The 25911-nt window shown below is 31.0% G+C and overlaps 2 protein-coding genes and 1 long non-coding RNA gene across 3 annotated transcripts; all 3 read right to left on the bottom strand.

The window, feature by feature from the left end:
• Positions 1 to 5041: 5041 nt before the first annotated feature.
• Positions 5042 to 10770, bottom strand: LOC112771114 (beta-galactosidase 1). The gene is made up of 19 exons (XM_025815744.3): positions 10048 to 10770; positions 9810 to 9905; positions 9607 to 9719; positions 9433 to 9499; positions 9236 to 9328; positions 8934 to 9077; positions 8687 to 8775; positions 8483 to 8588; positions 8313 to 8400; positions 7941 to 8059; positions 7692 to 7856; positions 7340 to 7518; positions 7125 to 7234; positions 6852 to 6961; positions 6595 to 6705; positions 6401 to 6511; positions 6081 to 6286; positions 5656 to 5992; positions 5042 to 5566 (listed from the first exon to the last, which is right to left on the bottom strand). The coding sequence occupies exons 1-19, from the start codon at positions 10228 to 10230 to the stop codon at positions 5456 to 5458; spliced, it is 2538 nt and encodes an 845-aa protein (XP_025671529.1). The 5' UTR covers positions 10231 to 10770; the 3' UTR covers positions 5042 to 5455.
• An 8759-nt stretch (positions 10771 to 19529) lies between these two features.
• Positions 19530 to 21380, bottom strand: LOC140181540 (uncharacterized). The gene is made up of 2 exons (XR_011876284.1): positions 20836 to 21380; positions 19530 to 20080 (listed from the first exon to the last, which is right to left on the bottom strand). It is a non-coding gene; the product is annotated as an uncharacterized lncRNA (long non-coding RNA).
• Positions 21381 to 23307: 1927 nt separating this feature from the next.
• LOC112769231 (uncharacterized) lies at positions 23308 to 25852 on the bottom strand. The gene is made up of 7 exons (XM_025813687.2): positions 25588 to 25852; positions 25341 to 25480; positions 25149 to 25238; positions 24652 to 24704; positions 24330 to 24432; positions 23912 to 24016; positions 23308 to 23802 (listed from the first exon to the last, which is right to left on the bottom strand). Exons 1-7 carry the CDS (start codon positions 25850 to 25852, stop codon positions 23779 to 23781), a joined length of 780 nt encoding a protein of 259 aa, XP_025669472.1. The 3' UTR covers positions 23308 to 23778.
• Positions 25853 to 25911: the final 59 nt, after the last annotated feature.

The following is a 25911-nucleotide window of genomic DNA, read 5'->3' as shown; positions in this document are numbered from 1 at the left end:
CTTTTCTGTATAACAATTAAAAAGCAGAACACCAATGTATATACACATATTCACATTCATGTATGCAATCTCTACAGGCTTTCATCAACCAGATGGTGTGTTGTGGTTTCTTCAACTTCACCTTTGGAAGAAGCCAAAATCAAAAAATCTAAGCGCGTAACACAATGCAATAGAACCTTAACAGTAAAGAACGAAGACAAGTGAGAAAATGAGAAAGAAAATCAAAAGATCAACGCGCGTAAGAGTATTGTACCTTATCGATACACGAGAGAGAACTTAGAAGAGAAAGACACGTGTAACAAAGAAAATGAGTACTCACTATTGTGAGGTATCAGCAGCTGGATAATAGAAGAAGAAGTTAAAGTATGATGAATAGAACAGAGAGAACAGAGATAGGAGAGAAGATGAGAGAAAAGCTATTTAGCATTATTGTATTGGAAAGAGTAAAGTGAATTATACAGAGACTAAGAAGTGAGTGCAGATTACAGCATTGGTGTATTTATATACATGAACTGAATGATGATGTTAAGGGTTAAAGGCACGTGTTGGTTAGAGATGTAACTAACTGCTGTGAACTGCCGTAGCTAACTGAAACTAACTTTTGGTTAGGGAGAAGATTCTAAAGGTGTATACTTCACTAACAAATATATATATAGTGCAAAGCGAAACTATAACCGTCGTCTTAATGTATTTTTTTTTAATTTATTACCTAATTATAGTATTCATTTACATGTATTATTTTTTAATTATAGTAGCCTCCTTTATTTTGGGGTTATTCCTACATTTATTTGTACGTGTCACCTATTTTTATTGTATTTTTTAATTATTTAAAATTATTTTTATCCATATTAAAATCCGAATGCATTACAAAATATTCAAGTGTAATTTTAATATATTCTTGAATTCTATTTTTTTGGCTGTCCTTAATGTTTATGAGTCTTTTTGGACTATGTTTATGAGTTTGTTTAACTTATAAACTTAATTCTTTTTGAAGAAAAATTCACGTTCACCTCTTTTTTTTTTTTTTTACATAATTAAATAGTGTCTAGAAAATATTTTTGGTGCTTTTAGTTTTTTTCTCTTATCACAGTGAACGATTTACTTCGTGTATAACTTTCAAGTAAGTATTTGCCTTGATTACTATTTTGATATCTATACAGTATATCCAAAGTCATATAAGCCTTCGACTTTTTTTTGTCTTCTCCGGTGGTTAACTAGACATGGAAACTACTTACCACAGTTGTGAAAAATAATTTGTTTATTGGTTGGAGTTGTAGCAATAACTTTCGGTTAAGATTTAAGACATACCATAACAAGTTATCTTTTGGCAATGTTATATAATACAACTTAAAATAATTCAACAGAATAATTGATTATATGTTGAATCTGTTTTTGACCAATTTTTGGCACATGTAGGTTATCAAGTTTCTAGCTTCCCTTCTATTGCTTTTTCTATTTTTTTTCCCAAATTCATTTGACCCTTTATATGATATTAATAATTTCATTAGTTGATTATAGAAAGACAAAAGGTCAAACTTGATGATTTTGAATTCCAATCTCTTTGAGGAATGGCCTAATTTTATTGCTTCTCAATTTTAGTATTTGTTTAAAGAATTTTTTTACGCATCGAGGTGTTGGAGTTAAATTTTGATTTATTTCCTAATAGTGATGTAAATGTTAGTATAACCACTATCTTGAACATATTATATATAAGGTATTTTCATAATTGTTATTCAGTAATTTTTCTCTTTCATGTTTCTATTGTTCATTATTTTCTTCTGATTTTAAACTTAGTGTTAATTCTGGTCCACAACGTCAACTCTTTTGATAAGATGCCTTTTGGTCTCTGATTTTTAATGTAGGCTGTCTTTAGATTGACACAACTAGATAGAGTAGCAGAGTATTTATCACGTCATATTAGGGAGCATCATAAATAATGAGTAAGTTTAATTCAATGATTAGTTCTCGTCAACTATGGTTCTTTTCATATTTATGCGTGATGGTTCTTTGGAAGAATCTAAATTTTATTGTTGATTAGGTTTATATCGATTCTTGATTTTTTTTTTTTTGAGGAAAAAGTATTACATAATTGTTTTTTTTCTTTGGATATCATTACTCTGTTCATGATTTTTGGAATGGGGTACTTTTGTTGTCTATTGTGTGCCACAAGCTTTAATGCTATTACATAAAGTTATCTTAGCCTGTTTTTCATGATCTAACCAAAGATAGAGTGGTAACTTATAATATGGGGTCAAACTTTTTTAAGTAGTTCTATTATTTGAAATGTTTTACCTGCTTAATTTTGCACATTTTTTTACATGTTTAATTTTGCACCTTTAGTTTATGCTTATTAACTAATTTTCGTTTTGTGTTACTGAACTAAATGTAAACACTTAAAAAGAAACAAGGATACTAAATTTACCTAAGTTATTTTATTTAAATAGGTGAATATTTTATTTTAAGGTTTGTTATATCAGTTATTCACTATGAAGCACGGACACTTTGTTGAGTTATTGTATTTGTGTATCGGACATATTTTAGATACGATACTTATCGACACTCATTCGACACACATGTCTGTTGTGTTCAACTGTGTCTTAATAAAAAATAAAAAATTATTCTCTTGACATATTTAGACACACCTAAATATCATCACGTGTTAGGGTGTTCAATCTTATTCTTAACATATATTTTTAAAATAAATTTAAATATAGTATATATTATTATTTATTAAAATAAAAATATTTTAAATACCTGATATAATTAAAATAAAATATTAAAAATAATTAAAAAAATTAATTTATATTTTAATATCAATAAAATATTAAAATATCGTTACTGTTTATCTAAAAAATATTATATATTTTATATGTATAGTGTCCTCGTATCTTATAAAATTTTAAAATTCGTATATTAACATATCCAGTGTCATATCGTGTCCTGTATTCGTATCGGTGTCGGTACATCATAGATTATTCACAAAAAAATATAGGCACATATTGACATCTTAAAATTATGTTGTCTTTATAAATTAGGATGCAGTTGGATTTATTCTTAAGTGAATATGTCTATGAAAAATTCATGTTTAGAAAAAATATTATACTAGTTTAAGATAAAAAAAAATTATTTAAATTCATCATATATTTATAATAACGTAAATCTATCTCAAATTAGCTTTTAAATTCGTGGATAAGTTACATAAATAAATTAAATTGGTTTAAAATTTATGTAATTATAACTTAACAGATTATATATTTGCACTTTTTTTAATTTATGTAAACTGTTATAGAATTTACAATATACATATAATCCAATACAGGATTTAGTGAATTACATTGGAATGTGTGCAAAACAGGAATTATTACGGCATATCGCAATTTTTAAAAGAATTGGACGATGCATAAACCGCTATAAAATTTAGCGTATTTTTAGTTTTTACATTAATAGTTGAATTCTATAAAGATTTGTACATGATCTAATTTGGTAATTCCTTAAGAAACATAATATCTTATAGCAGTTTCTATTTTGCACACATTTTAACGTAATTTACTACATTAAAAAAATAAATATATAACTTATTTCAAAAAATTATAATTACATAAATTCTAAACTAATTTAATTTATTTACGTAACTTACCCTAAATTCGTCATCTAAAATTTTAAATAAATAATTTGGTTTTCAGAGGATTTATTTTAAGGCAGCTCAAGTCTTTGATTATAGTATAAAGCAACATATCAGACTTTAGTTAGTGACCAAAAGAAGGAAAAAAAATTAGACATTAGGTTATTTTCTTCTTTAAAAAAACTAACGTTTGAACTTTGAATTAACACAACGAAAATAAATATTGTTTTGTAGAAAATATAAAAAAAATATACATAAGAGGATAGAAGTAGTAGTCCTATTTAAGTTAGAGGTCCAATCAAGATTTTGTAATTTTATTTAAAGACATGATTATTTAGATGCAATTTATTGATGAAGTTAAGGAGACAGCATCTTGACTACTAGTGAGTGGATAATATATATTTAAGGAAACATAATTTTATACTCTTACATTAATAATTTCGCATTTAATCCAAAGACTGCTAAGGCACAAATTCCACAAGTTAGTGAAAAATGATTTGCATTTGTCCAATCATTAACAAAGACAAGAAGATCTTTTCCACCTTTTGAAGGAATGGATCATATCATATCATGCATTGTAGTGTGTAAACGTGTCAGGTCGGTTATGCTCATGAGTTATGAGTTGTGACACCAAATAATCAGAATCACCCAATAGAAAAGCAACATAAGCAAATTCTCCTATGCCCCTTTTTGTGATCCAAAAGATAAGGCCCAACTTAGTTTGAAGCAAATCCTATGAGTTTTTTTTTTTTTTTGGTCTAGAACATCCTATGAGTTTGGGTTTGGTTAATTGACTTCTGTCACATTAGTTTTGAGTTTTGAATAGCCCACAAATCAATAAAGTGTTTTACACAATCGTATAATCACATCCGTTTTTTAGATGATTATTTATGCAGTTAATATAAAAAGTAATTATTTTTACTAACGAGAAATTAAATAATTGAATGCACGTATAAAACTACTTTATAGTATATCAAAATTAAATTCTCAAACTAAACCCATATAAAGAGCACACATAGTCTTAGTCTAGTAGTCATTTTTTATACCTTGTAATGAGTGCACCTAAATTCGAAAATTGTATAATGTCTAAAATTGGAGCCGTCCAATCCATCCGAAAAAAAAAAAAAATCAATAATGCAAAACAAAATTATCTCTAAACACTCTATATTAAATAAAGAATGCTAAATTCTTTATTAATTAAATAAATCTTTTTTTTATTATATTTTAGATCAATAATTTAAATTTAAAAATTTAGAATATTATTTTTTAACCTCTAATAATAAGTTAATTTTCAGTGAATACTGATATTTTTTTTTGAAAGCATTAGCATTGGCCAGAAAGGCAGAAACAAATCATGGAAAATAGTACCAAGAAAACACCCTGAAAAAAGAAAAGAAAAGGGGAGTGAGGTGGGAAATATGACTGAATTTTAAGCTAATATCATATATGAATGAAGCTTACAATGGAAAATAATATTACAGGAAGCAAGAGGCTTCCACACTAAAAGAGAGAAAAAAAAAAAAAACAATTGCACATGGACTTAATTAGCATGTCTCAGTGTGCATCTACCAAATCTTCTTAATTTTTCACCTTTTCTGTATAACAATTAAAAAGCAGAACACCAATGTATATACACATATCCACATTCATGTCTGCAATCTCTACAGGCTTTCAACCAGATGGTGTGTTGTGGTTTCTTCAACTTCACCTTTGGAAGAAGCCAAAATCAATGCTTGTCTTCTGCTGCTCTAACAAAGTGTGAACTTTTACTTCACCAGATAAACCTGTATTCAATTTGAGGGGGAAAAAATAATCATAACAATAATGGAACTATCAGGTACATATAGCCTCCACTGAGAGTTTCTTCATAACATTTGGACATGGATCTCCTCCGAAATTTTCGGGTGACACTGTTACAGTGCACCAGCTCTGTCCAACACAATTCTGCAACAACAAAATCATTGTTAACTTATGAACCAAGTAAAAGTAAAAATTGAACTTTTTTGAAGATTCTGCAAGAAAGGAAGCAATACCCTTTGAAATGCATCATATGATTTGTGAGCATGGCAGCTTCCTTCATGGAAGTTTCCACAAGATCCTTCTGGAGTACCGAAGCTAGCGAATTTGATCGACGAGATCTTTTGTCCAAAGCCACATGATAAATGCACTTTAGGCCTAATAGGTTTGTCAGCTTTGCCAGAAGCTTGCATCTGGTAGCTTCTAAGATTTGGCTGCCACTCATAAATATCAGCACACACACTATCTATGTCGCGCCTAACCAGAAAGATGCCATTGGGATCTCCAGCCAGTTCTTCAAACACAACCAATAAATTTCCAGTTGGCTTTAGCCATGAATGAGGAACATGATACCTGAAATTACCAGCCAGCCATCAGTTTGTGAATAGTTTCTCAACAGCATTGATACAACTTCAGAGAAAGCTGTATGTATATTTCTCACCATGTTTGAGAAGCCTCCCCACAGTTACTTCTGCATTTATTCTCGTTGTAAGTTCCGGCATAGTCACAAGAATCACAGGTACCTGATGCTTTATAAGCAGGCCAGTAGCGACCGAGACTCTGCCCATTTAGCCACACTTGACCTTTGCCCATGCTGCCCATATCTAAACCAAATGGTGCGGTTCCAGCCGGAGCATCAAAAGTAGTCTGCAATAATAAAGAAAAGAAAAGAAAAGAAGAAAAAAAGAGTAGGATGTTATCATAAGCCTTTCAACAAGTGCAACTGAAAAGAAGGCTAAAGAAGCTTTGTGATATACTCACTTTGTACCAAGTCAGTGGCTGCCTTTGAGAAATTAAAGACCCTTGAATCCAGTCAACTGAGGAAATTCCACTGAGAGAATGGAGACTCAAGGCTTCTCCTTTAAGACCAATCTAAATAAAACAAGCATTCAAGTGAATCTCAAGCAAAATAAGGCAATAGAAAGAGATGGCATGATGAATGTTTTAGAAAGAACCTTATAAGACCATTTCTGCCAAGACAAGTCCCTTCTCCCCTCGTTGAGACCGTATAATGTAATTGGGCCAAGAACACCAGCATTCCATGTTTCAAAATGTGGACCAACATTCTGCATGTTAGGAACAGACACAAGTTAGTTATGTAATATATACATTTCATGATTATGAAAATTGGCATAGTGTGGAAAATGAAGGTGGTGAATGTGACAATATCGTTTGTGTATGTGTGCGCGCGAGTGTGTGATGGAGAACATACCGGTAGTCCAACTGCAACACTTAGAAGAGAGATTTTATTAACACCAGCTCTGAGCTTCACAGCCTGGCTAAATGTTAGTTTGGGGAATTCTAAGCTTCCATAAGCAGTTCCTGTTCATACCAAGTGTTATGCACATAAATTACTTGATGAAGCCCTGATATATTAATTCCATTCAATGTTCTAATTTGTCAAATATCAAATACATTACATTAACTTGTTTTATGATGAATTAAGTATAACCGAAAATTCACAAACCAGCAATATGCTGCTCACCTGATAGCTGACCATTGACAAACACATGCAAGGCATGCCCAGCAGATAACACTGTAAGAACAGGATCCTTTCCATTCCACAAAAATCCTTCATTGGAATCAATCACAACACTAGCAAGAAATGGAGCAAGACAAATTTAAGATATGGAAAAACCAGAATGATCTGTTAAGTTTCTAGCAAAGGATTGTGATAGAAAGAAATTGCATGTCACTCACTCTGTGGAGTACCAAAGGTAGTCAGATAAATCTCTAGTTGTATTTAACTGTTCCAATAGGCCAGTCATGGTGAAGGAACTGTCATCAGTAGATGCTGGTTCTTCATTAAATGATTGCCAAGTGAGTCCTCCATGAATGGGAATTCGAGTCATCTTCATCTGTGCCTTCTGTGAACCAACCTGTACAGATATTTGCAACTTCACTTCAACTGAAATCTATACTTGAATATGCTGAAAGAGGATATCCTTCTCTTTATTTCAAGCATGCTATTAATTCACTCAATCATATATACTTGGTATGTCTCTTTAATCAAATCTCAATTATATTATAATTCTAAAGAAGATCCGCTCACCCGTGCAGTGTTATAAACAGTGTTCTTGCAGTCAGGAAGAATGCTAATAGACCAAGGAGGCAGGTTATAGTGCATATTCCCAAATGCCACTTTTGCAAAAGATTTTGGGTCATAGTTTGCAAGGAATGCAGCACAAGCTCCTGAGTCTGATTTGAAGACATGAGCCTGGACATGAAAGATAGGAATTCACTTTGATTAGAGCATCTCACGCAGGATCGATAATTGTCACATTACTAGATCAAGTTATACCTCTTGATAGTTTCCAATCTTTGTTACAGCAGGATCCCCCGAAACTAAAGCAGGTTCACAGAGTTTTATTGCTCTATGTAAATCTTTAAGATGACCCCACTTCGGCTGCCTGAGAAGTCCTGCATATAGGAAGAAAAATATAGTCCAATTTACTCCAATGTATAAATGTGTGTTATGTCAATCATGTTAACTTCACATATAGTATGACAGAGTCTACAAGAGAAAGAATGAAGCAACTCCAGAAAAGGACCTACTAATAGATGTCAAACATGAATAATTTCAAGTTATTTCTTATTGTGGAATCTAATGTATATAATGAGACAAACCAAAGGATTTATGGTTCATGTCAAGTATTTGAATGCTGTGTGTTACCATATTCATCAATAGGTGCATCATAATCATAGCTTGTAGCAATAAATGGACCACCAGCAGTTCTACCGAAATTTGTTCCCCCGTGATACTGAAATGAACAAATAGTTAGAAAGGATGAGTATTTAGAAAAGGTGAACCTAAAAACTGATACCAACAAATAATTAAGTTACCATGTAATAATTGACAAATGCTCCCCCTTTCTGTATAAATCTTGCAACTGCAAATGCTAAATCTTCAGCAGGTCGATAAGGAACCGAACCTCCAAATTCAGTAAACCTGCAAAAGCATAAAGGTAAAGAGTCATAAAATGAAAAACCAGGCATTACCTCTGTATGTTACTAATACATAATAAACAGGAAAGAGGGAATCAATACCATGCAGTCCAAGCTTCCGTCCACATCTTTGGTTTGTAAGCCTTATTTGGAGAGAAGTAATCACAATAGAAACCATTGCAAGTGTTAATCTGAAAAAGAAGTTTTTCACATTGAATTTAGAAGCTGTCTAAAACCTATAAAGCATTGCATCAACAATGCAATAATAGAGGCTTCAAAATATAACCCTTTTTAGTATCCCCACTTAGGTGAGAATGCTAAAGAGAAATAAAGTTTAGGTTGAACTTACCATAGGATCAGGAGCATCATCTTGTTTGCACATGACCCATGGAACCCCAGTACCAAGTCCTACAGCCATATCTGCTGCCCACTTAGTGTAGGACTTACCAGAAGCACCAATTTCATACTCCATAGGTCCATATTCATTTTCAATCTGCACAATGAGTCAATGACACCAGTGTAAAATGTAAAGTCTCAATACAAATCTCCAAGATTGGACTAAGTAACAAACAAGGTAAAAAAATAAGTGATGTCTGCAAGATAATGTAAATTAAGAGATTGGACTTAGTAGAGGATTGCAGAAGCACATACCTGGGATAGAATTATTGGACCTCCCTGAGTTTCATATAATCTTTCTGCCTTCATCATATCGACAATCTTCGTGGTAAACTTTTGCATTTGAAACTTCAACATGGCAATGCAAAAGTCAAGATTAATTAGAAGATGCTCACATGACATCAATGGAGAAGAAAAAGGTTGACATTTTCCAATTATGTCTCCTATCTTACCTTAAAAGGGCCATTGTCTGTTCTGAAGCTGATACCTGGAATGTACTTCAGCCAAACAGGGAAACCCCTAAAATCCAATCAGGTAAAACTGCTATAAGATATTTCTAGTTCTAACATGTGCAGAATAATTTTGCCAATGTTCTTAGGAGGAAAGGAAATCAATGCTTTCATTACCCAAAGTTCCACTCAGCACAGACATAAGGACCAATCCTTAGATGCACATAAAGGCCTGCTTGCTGCACCAACTTTATGAACTTCACCAGATCATAGTTTCCCTCAAAATAATACTACAATTACCAAAGGGGGAAAAACTTGTTAACCATTAATCACTCAGTGAAAAGCAAAACACACAAGGCAAAAGCTAATTATTTCATTACTTTGCCAGGTGAAGGTTCATGGCCATTCCAGAAAACATAAGTCTGAATCACATCCAAACCTCCTTCCTTAGCCTTTTGAATGAGATCTGGCCACATCTGAAATAGCCACAAGCAAAGACCAGAACCTCAGGAATCCATAAAACAAAACACTAAAAAGGAAGAAACTTCAAGGTACCCATTTGAGCAAAAAGAATAATAGAACATCAGAAACCAGAAAGGACACTGAGAGCAATAATACCTCAGGGGTGCTTCTAGGGTAATGAATGGATCCAGAAATGAGGATCCTTCTTTGGCCATTAATGGTGATAGCCTTTGAGTCATAGGACACAGAAGCATTACAAGAAACAAAGAATGAAGATGCCAGGAGCAGCAAGGGAAGAAGCACATTCCACATTATGAGCTTGAAGCTCATGCTCACCATTGAAGAACAAGACCTTCACTTCCCCCCTTCAGCTTGGTAAAGTCAAAAAGCAAAAGCAAATGCAGGTTGTGTTATTCTAAGCAAATGAAGAAGGGAAGTAACATGGAAATGGCTTTTGATTCTTTCTCACACTTTTGTGTTTTGTCTTCTATGAGCTATCTATCTTTCTATTATTTAATCCTTCTTTTTCTTATATTTGCAGTGAATGAATGATTGAAGTGGTAGCCAGAAACAAGTTGGGAACTTCAGAAAGACACTGTTTTTGAGTTTTTCTTTCAATTTTCATGCCCCCTTCTATTTTTTATTGCCTTTTCTCTTTCCTGCAGCTTAGATTAAATTTAACAGAAAAAAAAAAGTACATAGAACAATATTTTAGTAAGAAAATGAATGCTATTTGCATGTACTTATATAAAGAGAGAGAGTGTGAAGTGAATGGAGTGGGGAATGAGGAGTGTAACACAGTGAGGAGGTGCTGTTGGATATATGGTGGACCCAACTAAATATTTGTAATTTTTTTGTTTGGGGAAAAAGTATTTGTATGATTTTATTTTTTTTAATTATTGTTATTATATTGAAGAGGTTCAAACATAGGGGTGAGCACGGGTCGATTTGGTTCGGATTTATGGTAAAATTAGAACCGAACCGATCAAAATATAATTGGTTCGGATTTGCATTTTTTTGTATATGTACCCGAACCAAACTAAACCGATTAAGAACGGATTGGTTCGGTTCGAATAATTGGGTACCCGATGACTTTGAAATTCATAAAAAAAACTAAATTTTTATCTTAAAAATTCAACAAGTACAATAAACATGTAACATCAATAGAAATAATCCAAACATGTTAAACACCAAATACATTAAAAATTAAACTCATTAAAATTCAAAGATATTAATAATGAATAATCATTGTCTAATGGAAAAGCCATATATATCTTTTTATTTTTTTTATTTAATTAATATATGATCGGGTTCACGGATTGGTTCGAGTTTCGCACCCCCAAAATCGATACCCGAATCAATCACTAACAAAAGTCATCGATTTGGTTCGAATTGGACCTGATTACCCATTAATTTTAGAACTAATTTAATTGATTCGGTTCGAATTCGAACGAATAATCGGATACCCGATACCCGTGCTCACCATGTTCAAACCTTCAAACTTTAAACTCCAAATTTGTTATGAAGAGCTAAAGATTAGTGTTGCTCTTGTCAAGATTTGTGTGTTTAATATGTTTTCCTTATGAAATCCAAAAAATGGCCAATTATTTTTATTGACTTTGTACTTATTACTTTAAGTTAGTCTCACACCTAATTTAATATAAAATAACTATTATTTTTAAATAATTGTTTATATATAATATAATATATTATTTATTTTATGGCAACAAAATTTAGTAAACACCCCCCAACTAAACATTTTATAGAAAAAATATTTTTTATTCTAAAAGTATCATTTGCAAAGACATATTGTCCAATATGTATGTGTTTCACACACTTGCTATACAATATCAAAATAAAAAAATAGTTTGTTTAGCTAAATTGTATAAATTTATAAAATGTAGATTAAATAATTTATAAGAATCTGGGTTGACGGGGAACATAAAACATAGGTTGATCCTCGAAGGCAATGAATTGCCATTTTCGAAGATATTTAAATCATTAAATGGGCTCTAACATGTTTTTTGAAAGTTAAAGGCGTGTTTGGGTGAGGAAGTTTGCCCGAAAACGAGTTTTGGAGGACAGGAAGAAAGAAAGATTCTCCACCCAATCCCGATGTGGTCGGTTCCTTTTTCACCGCCCCTATGTTCCTCATCCACGCGCTTCATCCCTTCCTGTTCATACAAGAACCAATTCAATTCGGATTGTGGTAGAAATTCACGTGTAGTTCATTTTATGTAAAGTTGATAATTAAAAATTTTTAGATAATAATTTAGTTAAATTTATTAAATTATTTAACAATTTTTAGTTATCAATTTTATATAAAATTAACTTAATTGAATTTTTATTTTTATGAAATTGTCTTAATTGTTTAAATTTGGGTTGGGTCGGTACGGTTTAATCCGGATAATCAGATGTTAAATATGAAATTAGAAAAAATATGAAAATTTTTTTTATATGCCTTTAAGAAATTTTTTAAAAAAATTTGATGAAGTATACATTACAATTATTTTTTTTATGGTTTGGCACGAGTGAAATTAGGATTCAGTTAGTAAAAGTTATATATATATTTTCTAATATAATATGTTGGGTTATTAGATTATTCAATCGGGTCGAGTTTTACATCTTTTAGCTTGATATTCAGATTAATTAAGGTTGGTTATGATTGAATTTTACCTAATTAGATTCAATTATTCGTTAAGTAGTATTTCATAATAATCGAGTCGAATCGAATTTAAATGGTTTAATCGAATTATCCGTATCTGCTTATATTTTTATTAACAAATAATTTATAACAGATTTGAGTTTTATTTAAACATTTATTCTTAATCAATAAAATTATTATATATACAAATTAAAATTTAAACATTTAAAAATTATTTAAATATATGAATAAGTTAATCACTCCAATAAATCCAAATGGATTGTTGTGAGTCTAATTTTATCTGACCTTTTAGTGTTAACCCAATGAATCTTTCAAGTTAAACGAGTATAAAAATGGTGCATTATTATGGTAAATTAGTGAGCATATATGAAGCTAAATTAAGGGAATCAATGGTTACTTGTGGGAGGAGAAAGGGAAGTTAAAGAACCGATATATAACAGAAGTAGTGCTTTTTATTTATGATATGATGTGAAGTATAAGCATCATCTGATTACATTTCCGTTACAACTTCCAAATCCCACAACCAAAGCAAATAAATTAATTAAATCAACTCTAAATCAGCAACTTAACTTGAATTGGTTTCCATTGCAATTGCAAGTACCCAACCTCTTATTTTCCATGCTTTTTCAACAACCTGCAGGCAGCAACCTAACTTTCCCAACCACATTAATTCATGTATTCAGATTTATTAGAATTTTTAAAAGAAAAAAGTAAACTACCATTTCTACCTACGAAAGTTAAAAACGCTGACATATCTACCTATAGAAAAAGGAAATTATCATTTGTACTCATGAAATATGGATTTCGCATAACAAAATTATCCAAACACTAAAAAATTACCTAAAATCCTTAAATTATCATTTGTACTCATGAAATATGGATTTCGCATAACAAAATTACCATTTGAGATTAGAAAGAGAAAGAGGAGTGGTGGCTGGGTGAAGAGGGTTAGGGTTAGAAAGGTGATTGGGTGAAGGAGGTGGTGTGATGGTGAAGATAAGTGTAATTTAGGGATTTTAGGTAATTTTTTAGTGTTTGAATAATTTTGTTATGCGAAATTCATATTTCATGGGTACAAATGATAATTTCTTTTTTCTATGGGTAGATATATCAACGTTTTCAACTTTTGTGAGAAGAAATGGTAATTTACTAAAAAAGAAAAGGTTGAACTTTGGATTAAAAGGCTTGTGATTTCTATCAAAAAAAAAATGCATAAATATGATGGTTTAGTTTAAATTAAAATGACTAGCTATATAAAATGAATAGATGTGATGCATTATATTATATGTGTTATTGATTAGTTATTTATAAATATTAAATTATTAATTAAAATTGAAGGCAATTTTCTATATAAATTGAACAAGGGATTACTGAAGTAACAGATAATAATTTTTTATGATTTCATTTATTGTTCAAGAATTTTGTTAATGAGTATTTTTAAACATTTGCAAAAGTTTTTAATTTTTATATATATTTAAAGCTAGAAACATTATTTTTGTTGTAAAATTTAATGCATAGCATTGTAGTACAAAGTTGGAGGGATGGTTTGGTTGCTTGCTTGTAGGGTGAGAAACCAAAGAATCAATGTCGTGTGTCATACAAAGCCACAAAAATAGTTTCGTAGTCACTGGTCAAATTTTGTAGACAACTTTTTTTTAATAACTTGCATCAAAATCTTTTTTATATAGCTCAAGGTACTTAAGATAGTCACAAATTATTAATACACAATAATTAAACTTTAAAAATGATAAAATATTAATAAGATAAACACGATAATACCTGTTAAATCATTAATATCTTATTATATCCATGCTTTTATTTTTATATTTTATGAGATTAATATTGTTTTTTTTAAATACATATATATGATGTAGTCTTTTAGAATTCTCGTCAATGATATAGGCCAAACAAGAACTTGAGAGATACACTTTCCTTTTCATTTTCCCCACTTGATTTCACCTTTCATTAATGTGGTGGTTATGTAATCTCAAGTTGGAGAGGTACTTTACTCCCTTTAGTGTATATTGTGAACAGTTTAGTACATAGTTGGTGATTAGCTGTGATCCAATCTAACTTCTAAGTTCTAACTCAACAAAATAATAATAATAATAATAATAAGGTTTAATTACTGGTCCTATAGTTTTTCGAAATTTTTAATTAGGTCTTTATATTTTTTTTTAAAATTGGGTTTTTGCACTAATTTTTTTTCAATTAGGTCCCTCTTAGTAATAATTGGCTTAATTTTATAGGGACCCAACTAAAAAAAATAGTGCAGGGACCTAAATAAAAGAAAAAAAAAGGTGTAAGAATCCAATTAAAAAAATATTTTGGTGCAATGACTCAATTAAAAAGAAAAAAAGTATAGGGACCTAATTAAAAATTTCGCAAAACTATAGGGACTAACAGAGTAATTAAACCGCCAATGAGTTATAGCTCAAATGGTATAGTCTTCCCATACTCAATTAAGAGGTCGCGAGTTCGAGTATTTGGTAAAAAAAAAAAGGGGAGTGCTAGGGGTACAATGAAAATTTTGAACAACATGAACAACCACCAATCAAATGAAAATACACTATACCCTAATTTAATGCTACTAATTACATTTACTCTTTTAACCCTATTAATTCACATTGTTTACACATTGTTCAAAAATATTGTTGGTTACTTATATTTTTTCAAAAAAAAAAAAAAAGTAATTAAACCTAATAATAATAATAATAAAGAAATAAATAAAAAAAAGTGGACCCTAGCTTGGCCATTTGCACCAACATTTTCATTGCCTTCAGTACCATTTTGTTGACTATAAATGCATAGCCAGCTCATTTTTTTGCATTACCAGCATATTGGTTTCATCACATAAAACTCCATTTGTAAGCTTAATTACTAATAGTACAACTAATTAAATAAACGAATTAGTACCATGCCCAATATTGCCGGTGCCCTAATTATTTGATAGCATGTGACGTGCACGTGGTCCACAAAATTCATGACATCATAATTTTGTGTGCAACAATGCTCACAGATGAGGACCTATTACATGGGATGCTTCTATAATTCAAAGAATTATTGTAAGAGATGTTTATTCTATAGTATATATGTATTACATTATCTATAATTTTATATTTTTATAGAGATTATCACTGTTAGTACAAAATTCGACATCACAAACAATTCGACTATAGTCGTTTTGACCCACATAATAAACGAATCAATGTATAGATCAGAGGATCGTAACACGAGTTGCTCCATAAGAATCCAAGTCGAAATGTCATAACATAAGTTATTTCATAGAGTATTAGCACTGAGTTCGACTTATCATAGAACGTGAAAAGTAAAATAGAAAATCGAGTTAGTAACTTCTGAGGTCGAAATATATAACAATTACACGTGGTTTTATCCAAAAATACTATATAAAATATGAGACATGAAAATTAAGATAAGATAAAATGTGGGACGCAAATTTAGGAGTCAGGATTTCTAATGGTCAAGAGTCAAGATAGAGTTGTCATGGCCTGAAGAATAGAAAGAATGGAAAGAGAAAAAACAATCTATAAGTTTATTCTTGTGGTTTATGAATAAGAGAAATGTAAAAGTAATAGAGATTTCAATTTGAACACTACATTATCGCCGCATAAAACTTAAAATTGACTCGATAGAAGATAATAGAGTACAAATGCATGTGAATGTTTGAAGTCAATCTTCTTTTATTATTTGATTTGTTTCCTTTGTTTTTTCTTTTAAGTTTCAATTTATTTTTATTACTTTAATTTCCTTCTATGTTATTTTAAACTTCAACCCACTTGTTATTTCATTTATGTTTTTTGTTTAGTTTATTTATTTTCCTTCTTATTATTTTTGTTTTTACATAACCTTATTTCTTTTCTTTGATTATTTTATTTTCAAGCTCTTTACTTTGTTAATTGTATATTTTTTTTAGCTTTATTTATTTTTTTGTGTTGCAATTTATCACAAATATTTTGACATAAGTCGATTCAATACTAATGTTAAATAATTTTTAGATTAAATCTACTTTTTATTGAAAGAATCTCTCCAAATTAAAATCTTGATACAAGTTTAGTCGACACTTCCTATTAAGATCGATAAAAAAAAATTCAAATAAAACAACCACAAAACAATGTGTAACGTAGAGGCGGAGCTTCATATATCACAAGAGGGACAATGACCTTCTTCAATCATTAAATTTTTTTTACAAATCATACATAAATTTTAGCTTAACCCTCTTTAAAATTTTTATTTTATTCTTTGTTCACTGTAAATTTTTTTTACCCTTCTCTCAAGGTTAATCTAGCGCCGTCCTGGTGAAATGCAATGTATATTAGCATGTTTGGAATTTAGTTTATATTTTATTTATTGCTTTTTTATAAATCAACGAATAAAAATTAAAATATATAAATAAAACACATTGGCAATGCTCTACATGTGTAGGGAGGAATCCAAAAATATTATTATGGAAAGTTAGTAATATATATAATATTAAAAAATTATATAATATAAGATATATTAAAAAAATATATCGATAGAGAATATATTTTGAAGTGTAAAAAATATGTGTATACTTTTTACTAATAAAATGTTCGATTCTTCGTATCATAAATTTCATCGATAATAGAATATATGTCAAATTTTTTAACAATTTTTTTTCAATATAATTAAAAGACAATTAGCGAGAAATTCATCTTTCATTTTGTTTATGAGTCATTTTTTACAATATTTATAGCTGAAAAAGATATTTCAGTTGTAGCAATTAAAATAGAGAGAACTAATATCAAATGAATTAAGAAAAACGGTCACAAAAAAAAATTTACTTTATGAGATTTAAAAAAAATTATTTAATTAAAAAATAATAGTAATAATATCTTTTTCAAATTTTTTTAATATTGTTACTTATTTTTTAGATATAAAAAATTATTAATATTTAGATTAGACTGGACTTTTATTTATGTTAAACTAAATATTAAATAATTTTTTTAAAAAATTAAACTATATTTAATAATTTATTATTATTAATTTTTTTTAAAGAAAAGTTGGGAAAACGAAGCCTCCCCTCTCCCTTATGTCTGTGTCTGTACATGTTCCTATAAAATATTAAGATTTAATTTAATTGTAAAGCAAAGGGATGATAACGGATTTACTAATAAAATTCTCACATTTAGAATATGACCTATTTCTGAAAAAAAAAATTACATATATTCATAAAAATCCATCTAAATAGTAAATAACTAAATACGACCAAAAGTCATCTAAGTGGGATTTAATTGAATTCGAAAGTAAAAACTCACGTATAAAATTAATAATTAAAAATTATTAGATGATAATTTAATTAAATATATTAAATTATCTAATCATTAATTATCAATTTCATACAAAAATAATTGCAAGTGAATTTTTATCGAATTTGAATAGGCTAAAAAGTAAATAAAAATTAAAGAGCAATAATTATGTTTCAAAGTGCACGAGCGGTATTATTTTCTACATGTTATAGTTTTTAATGAGAAAAAGCAGACGCCGCTCTTCTTTTAATAGTGTCCATTTCTTTCTTCTCTGGTCTCTAGTAATGAGTCTTTACATAAATAATTAACGTTTCCGCTACCTTATCAACAGCATATCTGCCAACTTTTATCAACTCTTATTTATAATTGTGTTTCATGGAAGTGTGTTTATAGATGTGTCTAATAAAAATGTTTTTTTTATAGTTGTGTTTAATAGAAGTGTCTTTATAAATATATTTTCTGGATGTGTCTCTTTATATATGTATTTAAAATATATTAATTATTAGACACATCCACGAACACACTTCCATGAAACACAATTATAAATAAGAGTTGACAGAAGTTGGCAGATAATATGTTAGTACCTATACTTTTCCAATAATTAAATACACTTTCATAGTTTCTTTTCAGCTCCATTCAAGCACTCAAACGAAAATTACAGTTTTAGCTCAAAAGCATAATATATATATATTAGGCACATGGTCCCAAAATGGGCCCTTAAGCCCCATAGCCCATTTTTCATTGTAGTTGGAATTTTGCATTTCTCATTTAGTGCATTACTCACGTTTCCTTCGTCATGTTCGAAAATCCAAAGGCCATTGAATTTATAATTTTTATTATGTGTGAATTTTATTATTTTAGTTTAAAATTGATTAGACTTTTTTTAATTAACTTTTTATGTTAAAAGAGTTTGATCCAATTGTAATATTTTGAAATTCAAATACTTGAGAGGGAACCATGCTTTTCTGTTTACTTTTTTTTTCCTTGTTTATACTTTTTATGATCAGAATTGTTGTAAGTACTTAATTTTTATAGTTAGAAATAATGATATTCTCCTAATTTTATTTGTTTATTTATTTTGAATTATTATAGCTAGGAATTTAGGTGCAGAGACAAAGAATGAATAGTACATGACTTTACTAATATGGGAATTAGAAATGAATAAAAGAGAGCACACAAAAAATACAAGCAAGAATAAAAGAAGAACAGGGCCACACCAAGATGAGAATGACACTTTTGCATGACATAGCTAGGCATCAACATCCATTGTAATTGTTCGTATTTTTGGTGAGGTTACGAGCTAGAAAAATTCAGAAATTAATTTGACAATGTTAGAATTAAGTCGAGAAGACAACATGCAAAACACTCCAATACTCAAATCAGTAGTATTTTAGGTCATAGAATGAACAGTGTCTTTTTTATTAAATTTTTCTTTTTTTTTATTATATCTCTTCGATGTAACTGTTATTAGACTTTTAATATACACGTTTAATGTTATAATTTGACAATTTTGTGAATTAATGACTTTATTAATCTTAATAACTTAATTGTTAACTAATAACGTAGTTTTTTCATTTATTCATAGTCTCGTCATGCCATTTTTGTCCAGAAGAGTAACATTTTTTTGAAAGACAAACAAGCTCAACACACTCGTTGGAGCATACAATAATAAGAAAATAAAGAGATAAAGCAACTCTTATGTCATCTTCAGCATAGCCATCAACAACACGAGTTAGTTTTACACCAATCCCTCAAACTACAGAGTGATCTAGCAATGCAATCCACCACGGCCGTTGTCTTATTCTAACAAAATACGTTCATTCCTACACAGCCAGATGTTCCATATAACTGAGAAGAAATCAACTAACCATATTTTGCGCTCGTCTTTTCTCATAAGAATCGTCTTCCAGCTCTCAAAGAGTTCTTTTATGGACCCCGGGATGCACCATGTCCGGCCCACGAGCGAACCACGCACACCAGACTTGCCACGCAAACTCACACGTAACAAACAATTGCTGCACAGATTCAACTTCTTTATTACACATCACACAAGCTGTATCATTCTGGGTTATGATGCCGAACCGACTCAACCGCTCCTTTGTATTAACTCGACCTACTAGCACAAATCAAATAAAAAACTCAACTCTAGGAGGCACCAGTCCTTTCTAAATACCATTTGTAAACTTGTAGCTAAGAATGTCATCTGTCATCTGTCATCATCTGTCATCGTCTGTTCCTGCAAATACCATTTCTCAAAGTATATATGAAAAAGCCAAATAGTTAGGGCGAGAGAGGTAGTGAAGCCATGCACATCCATCAAGTAGTTATCTCAAACTTAAAGGGATGAGATTGCCACATACATTTTGTGTTGGCGTTACCCATTTGATTGCAACACTCTCAGTCATCAACATCATTTGTTATTGGATATATATTATATGGTAGGGTCTAATGTTAATTAAATCCAATACAAGTAACAACTATGGTCACTAAAATGTTGTGGGGCTGTAAAAAGTGCATATGCATATGGACATATATGTTCATCAAAGATGATAGATCAATAACAATTCTAATCCATATCTTCCCTCTATTATTGACTTTTTCTAGAGCCGGATGCAAAATATATAATTAAACATTTACTTGTATTATTCAATAATAATTCATTAATTCTTCTGAACTTGTTGAAGTTTCAAGCTATTATATACAAATGTGTCTTATTGTTATTATTATTAGTAGTATGGTATTTAACTAACAATCTCCACTAATGTATCCGTTAATCATTGAGATTTAATGGCTCATTATTAAATACTGCTTAAGTTATATTAATGAACCATTAAAAGATCTAACTTATTATTTTAAAAATCTAAGGGATCGAGTTCAACGCGGCAAATTATATGGTCATAAACCATAAACATGATGGTGTTTGCCACGTTATTTTATAGAATATAGAAGCATCAAATTATAAAGACTATGGTATCATTGATGGGTACTCACATTAAGTAATTAAAACGGCAAGATTGTTCATCAACAGAGGGTAGAGTAGTCAACTCCTAATAAGTCTTAAAGACTTAAACTCTAAGTTTTCTATAAAATACGTGCATGCAAACGCTTTGTTAGTGACAAGATTGTGCTAGCTAGTTTTGAAATGATCATCATTCGATTGAATAATATTCAAACTAAAAGCAATGATCACTTTATCACTTTATTTCTTTTCCTCTTTTTGTTTGCTTTTGAAGTGCTATGAGGAGTTGTGCTAAGTTTCCTTGATGCCGAAACAATAATATAATTAAGTTGATGAAGTTACTCGAAAGCTTGTAGTGACCATGAATAGTTTTAATGTGTTTTTTAATTATTATTATTATTGATAGTTGGTTGGTTTCAAAAGACATGAAATGTTACTATCAGAAATTCATAATCATGCATCATTATTATGTGATGCCACACCAATCACCAACTCGTTTTCTTTGTTCCCTTTCAGACCGATACACATCAGCATCAACATATATTATCTGATACTTATACGTTATTTAACAATAATCTTCCACCCATATACTCGTGATGATATATAGTAATTTGATCAAAATCAAACCATTATTCTACTGCAAGTAATCATGCACACGATGTTACTCTATGCTCACATATATGAGAAGATAAGTCAATATTAGATAGTGTTTGATGGAGAGACAGAAACTGAAAGACTGAGACTGAGAGACAGAGACTGAAAGTCAGAGATTGAAATAAATCTCAGTATTTTGTTTGATGTAAAATGAAAGGCAGAAATTGAAACAAGAATAAAGCTCTAATTTAATTTGCACAAAGGGTAAAATTGAAATTAATTAATTGAAATGAGAATATTTTAGGTATAAGATGTTATTAAAATTTCAGTCTCTATCTCTAAAAATTTCAGTCCTCTGTGTCCCTACTTTTTGGAGGTACTGAAATTTTGAAATTTTGGAGACAAAGACAGAAATTTTAGTACCAGTCTCTAAGCCAACAAACATGATACTGAGTCTCAGTCTTCCAATCTCTGTCCCAGTACCTCAAAACAAATCATACTTAATATATATCGCAGATTTAAATTCCATTTTATCATCTGCCACTAGACAATGAATTACTATATATCCAAGACGGAATTCAAACTCTCGGCATTTATTTAAGCGAACAAGTGACTACTAAATTAACCCAAGTTTATTTACATTTTAAGAATATGTGTACTCTATACTCTTTATCTGCAGCCTGATAAGTGATGAGAATATCATGTACTTGTTAAAATCTTGATGCCCTCTTTCGGTTAATCCTGTCTGGGACCAAACAGCTCCTGAATGTGAATGTGAATGTGAATGTGGCTACTAGCTATAGACCCAGTTGACAAAGTACATTTTTGTTTTTGTTCAACTACCATTAGCCTTCAAAATTTTGGAGACCTTATTAGGCCGAATTAATGAATGAATTGTTCTTGAGATGGGGCCATCATACTCACGGGACATGTTCAATTAACCACACAAGTGGATAATAGGGATAATACTACATCCGATTAGACTAGTAGGGTGGGCTGTGACCTGTTGTGTTTAACACTTTTTATGCTTTCTTTAGAAAGAGGCTCCAACCATATGCTACTATCTCTTTCTCATGGTCTTGGACCACCATGACCATCTATCAGCTATTCCTACATTTCAATTATTGTGAAAAGAGAAATGACTCAAGTGAGGAACATCAGTGTGGCTGAGACATGTGATGTAGTGGCAAAGATGTTTGCCACAAATGAAGCCACACCAAGTTAGAATCCTAGTGTAGTTGTTAGGTTTGTGTGTGTGTGTGTGTGTTGTATGACCCAAAAAAAAAAAAAAAGAGGAACATCAACATGCAATTTTATGGCAGTCAAGTTGAAGGTTTTGAATATATTTCTGCTCACATCATATAATCTGTGGAATATTGAGGCAAAACGCTTTAAATGGGATGAGACAGGTTATCTGCCTATGTGATGGGAATGACATGTATTAAGCATGACCCTATTTACTGGAAGCATATCCAGAAAACTTAGGGATGGTAGGCCCTCATGTTCTTCTCTTCCTCCTCCAATTAAATGAGCATTCATGTAATGTATTTACAATTTCAGACACATATAGTCAACTTTATTCTTGAAGCATAAAATATCATACATTCAGGGCCATGAACTTGTGATAACATTCTGTTGAGACCTTATCTGGCTGACTTTTCCGTAATGCAACATTCACAACCAATACCACAAACTAAAGTTTATGGAATCAAGTTGCACTTACCTATACAGACAAGATAGTATTATTATCACTTATCCCCCAGCATGCTGCTTAGTCCTTTTTTATTTTCACAAGTTGTTTGGGATGAATATAGTTGACTAGTTGAGAGGGTTTCACTTTGTTAAGCTTGCTATCTTAACTGCCAAAATTCCAATATAAATCTTAATTTATGATACAGAAAAACAGTGCATAAGGAAAAACCTTTCGAACATGCATAATTACAAATTATGGGATTGGAATTTCTAAATAATACTACAAAATAGATATTTGGTCCCTATCTTCTCTGCATAACATTCAAATATTATCCCAAATAAACAAATTAGCTATACCAAACTCAACCAAAATCTCTTAAACCATTGCAGTACTCTACCACATACAACCAGAGATCTTCAGGTTGTATCCCTCTGAAGAAAAGATGTAATTTATGTGATTACAGCCTTTGTATAACAGAATTTTTATCTTATAAAAGACCTACAAAAAGGCTTCTGGTGCATGGCAGAATATGTGTGGTTGATGTGTGGTACTGGTACAGCATCTCCAGTGAACAAGTAAAAAGAGGGAGTCAAGTCACTAAAGTTTTGCAGAAGAACACAATGAATTGAACCTGATATTCAACAAGTTGTTTTGCCTGCTCCAATGTAGGGTCGGCTGAAGATCACATCTATCCATTGTTCAACTCAGCTGCCTTCAAGCATAAAGATGGTAATTTTCATCTATTCGGCTATATCATAGATGTCTATGCAGAAAGCAAACAGTCCAAGTGAGACTAGATAGTATGAACTATGAAGACTTACTATTGCTTCTTCCAAATTCAATGGCATTGCTGAATCAACTGAGAATCCCAACTCCGACATTAGCTTTTCCAAGCGATTCACATTTGTCAAATAAAGATAGCCAACCTATTCCAATAGATCTCCTCGTTAGGGAAGAGGCGTAAATAGCAACTCTGTTTCATACTTCTCAAATTCTTTGATCCTCAACTACTAATGAACAATACTAATGGATTCATCCATTAATCTTGTAAGTTGCAACAAAAAACCAAGCTTAAATTGCCATACATGATTTCACTAGTCTTTAAATAATCAAATTAGTTTCATATAATAGTGTGTTACATTTGTAATCCCCAATTTAAACTCAAGACAAATATTCACAGAAAACTCCCAAGAAAAAAGAGAACTATTTTATGCAAGAGTTACATCCGAAAGTACTGACCAATGTTTCTAGTGAAGATGCTCTGTTGTATACAGCTGCACCAGCACGCCTTTTTGTCTTGGTTTTGCTTGAAATAATATTCTTTCCCCATCGAAGAACATCCCTGAAAAAAAAAAAAAAAAAATTTAAAGCCATAAGCTGATAAAAGAAATTTTAACAGATCTTTTATGATCTGCCAACCTTACCATGGTAAGTGTATCTAAGCCTGTATTGAACCACTATGAGATTAGCGTAGCAGTATCTTGTATCAGAAAAATATTGAAATAACATAAATCTATAAATAGTTAAAAACAAATGGTTGCAGAGATTAGTGTATCAGTACCTCTCTTGATCTGATAAAAAGTTACTGTTAAGAAGCCTCTGAAGCAATGCATCCTGGAATATGAAATCAACACAAAAATTATATCAGTGGCCGACAGAAGCCATATATCTCACATACTTATTCACTTTAGGAGCACCAAAAAGACACAACAATGATTATTACAGGAAAATGAAGAAACTCTTTAAAAAACACAGCCTTTGAGGGAAAAAAGCCTTCTTAAGTTTGCGAACAAGAGTTCATACTTACAAGGAATGAAAACCACCACTACTAGTCTACTACTACTAATAATAATAATAATAATCATAATGACCATCTTATTATCACAACTCAATGACATTTTCCACAATGAAATATGCCCATTACAAAAAATAGAAGTTCACAACACTATTCAAGAAGCAGCATCTCAATCATCTACCTTCATTGCATAAACAGCAAAACATTGAGTTAAAGAACCACTGATTAAATTTCATTTATTTATTTATTTTTAAATGTCATACCTGAGCTTCACATCGCACCACTGCCATGACACGATCATTGTATTCTTCAATACTGAGGGGAGGGAATAAAAAGTGCCTACGGGCATAGAGCTGCAAATTTCATTTAAAAAAGAAAAAAAAAAAAAAGAAAAACCTAATAAATAAAAAATAATTTATATTCATAAATAAATAAGCAATGAGAAAGTAAGAGACCTCATATATGCAATCACCGATATAAGCTAACGTTGCAGCATTGAATACAGATCGAGGCTTCACCACTTTAGGTGGAGTCGGTAACCACTTCTCATATCCTAAGTATGTTTCATCATCTTCTTCTTTTTCTTTCTCTCTATCTACAATTATACATTCACTTCATTTCATTCAGCTAAGACTACGAAAATATAAACATTTTTGAAGCTTATAGTAACGGAATTAGTCAATTAGGTAACTAGTTAAATACCAGTCGCGGAGGGAGGAGTGGCGCGTTTGAGAAGATCATTGATGAATTCATCTTTACGCGTGGTTGCAGTGGTCGTCGGAGGCGACTGGATTTGTGTGAGAGTCCGAGTTTGAAGCTGCTTGGTGAGCTTGCGAGGCGCGTTGGGGTTGTATGTTAGTCTCTGTTGTGTGTCCCATGAAGCCCTCACTCTTAATTTCACCAAACATGATGACGAAGACGCCGTCGCCGTCGCCGTCGCCGTCGCGGCACCGTATAGACCCTGCATTATTAGCTTCGAACTTCGAACTCAACTGAAGGTAGTTACGGATAAAGCTAAAGTGAAAT

This window comes from Arachis hypogaea, chromosome 18, assembly GCF_003086295.3.
Source record: "Arachis hypogaea cultivar Tifrunner chromosome 18, arahy.Tifrunner.gnm2.J5K5, whole genome shotgun sequence".
Lineage (NCBI taxonomy): Eukaryota > Viridiplantae > Streptophyta > Magnoliopsida > Fabales > Fabaceae > Arachis > Arachis hypogaea.
The sequence above is the reverse complement of the archived record's forward strand: the minus strand, read 5'-3'. Positions and strand labels throughout refer to the sequence as shown.

Coding starts and splice junctions, on each gene's coding strand:
- LOC112771114 (XM_025815744.3), bottom strand. CDS start 10,230: ATGGTGAGCATGAGCTTCAAGCTCATAATGTGGAATGTGCTTCTTCCC. Junction 9,500..9,606: donor TGTGCTGAGTGGAACTTTGG/GTAATGAAAGCA, acceptor ATTGGATTTTAG/GGGTTTCCCTGTTTGGCTGA. Junction 8,776..8,933: donor ATGATGCTCCTGATCCTATG/GTAAGTTCAACC, acceptor CTTCTTTTTCAG/ATTAACACTTGCAATGGTTT.
- LOC112769231 (XM_025813687.2), bottom strand. CDS start 25,852: ATGCAGGGTCTATACGGTGCCGCGACGGCGACGGCGACGGCGACGGCG. Junction 25,239..25,340: donor TCGGTGATTGCATATATGAG/GTCTCTTACTTT, acceptor TGAAATTTGCAG/CTCTATGCCCGTAGGCACTT. Junction 23,803..23,911: donor TGAATTTGGAAGAAGCAATA/GTAAGTCTTCAT, acceptor TTATGCTTGAAG/GCAGCTGAGTTGAACAATGG.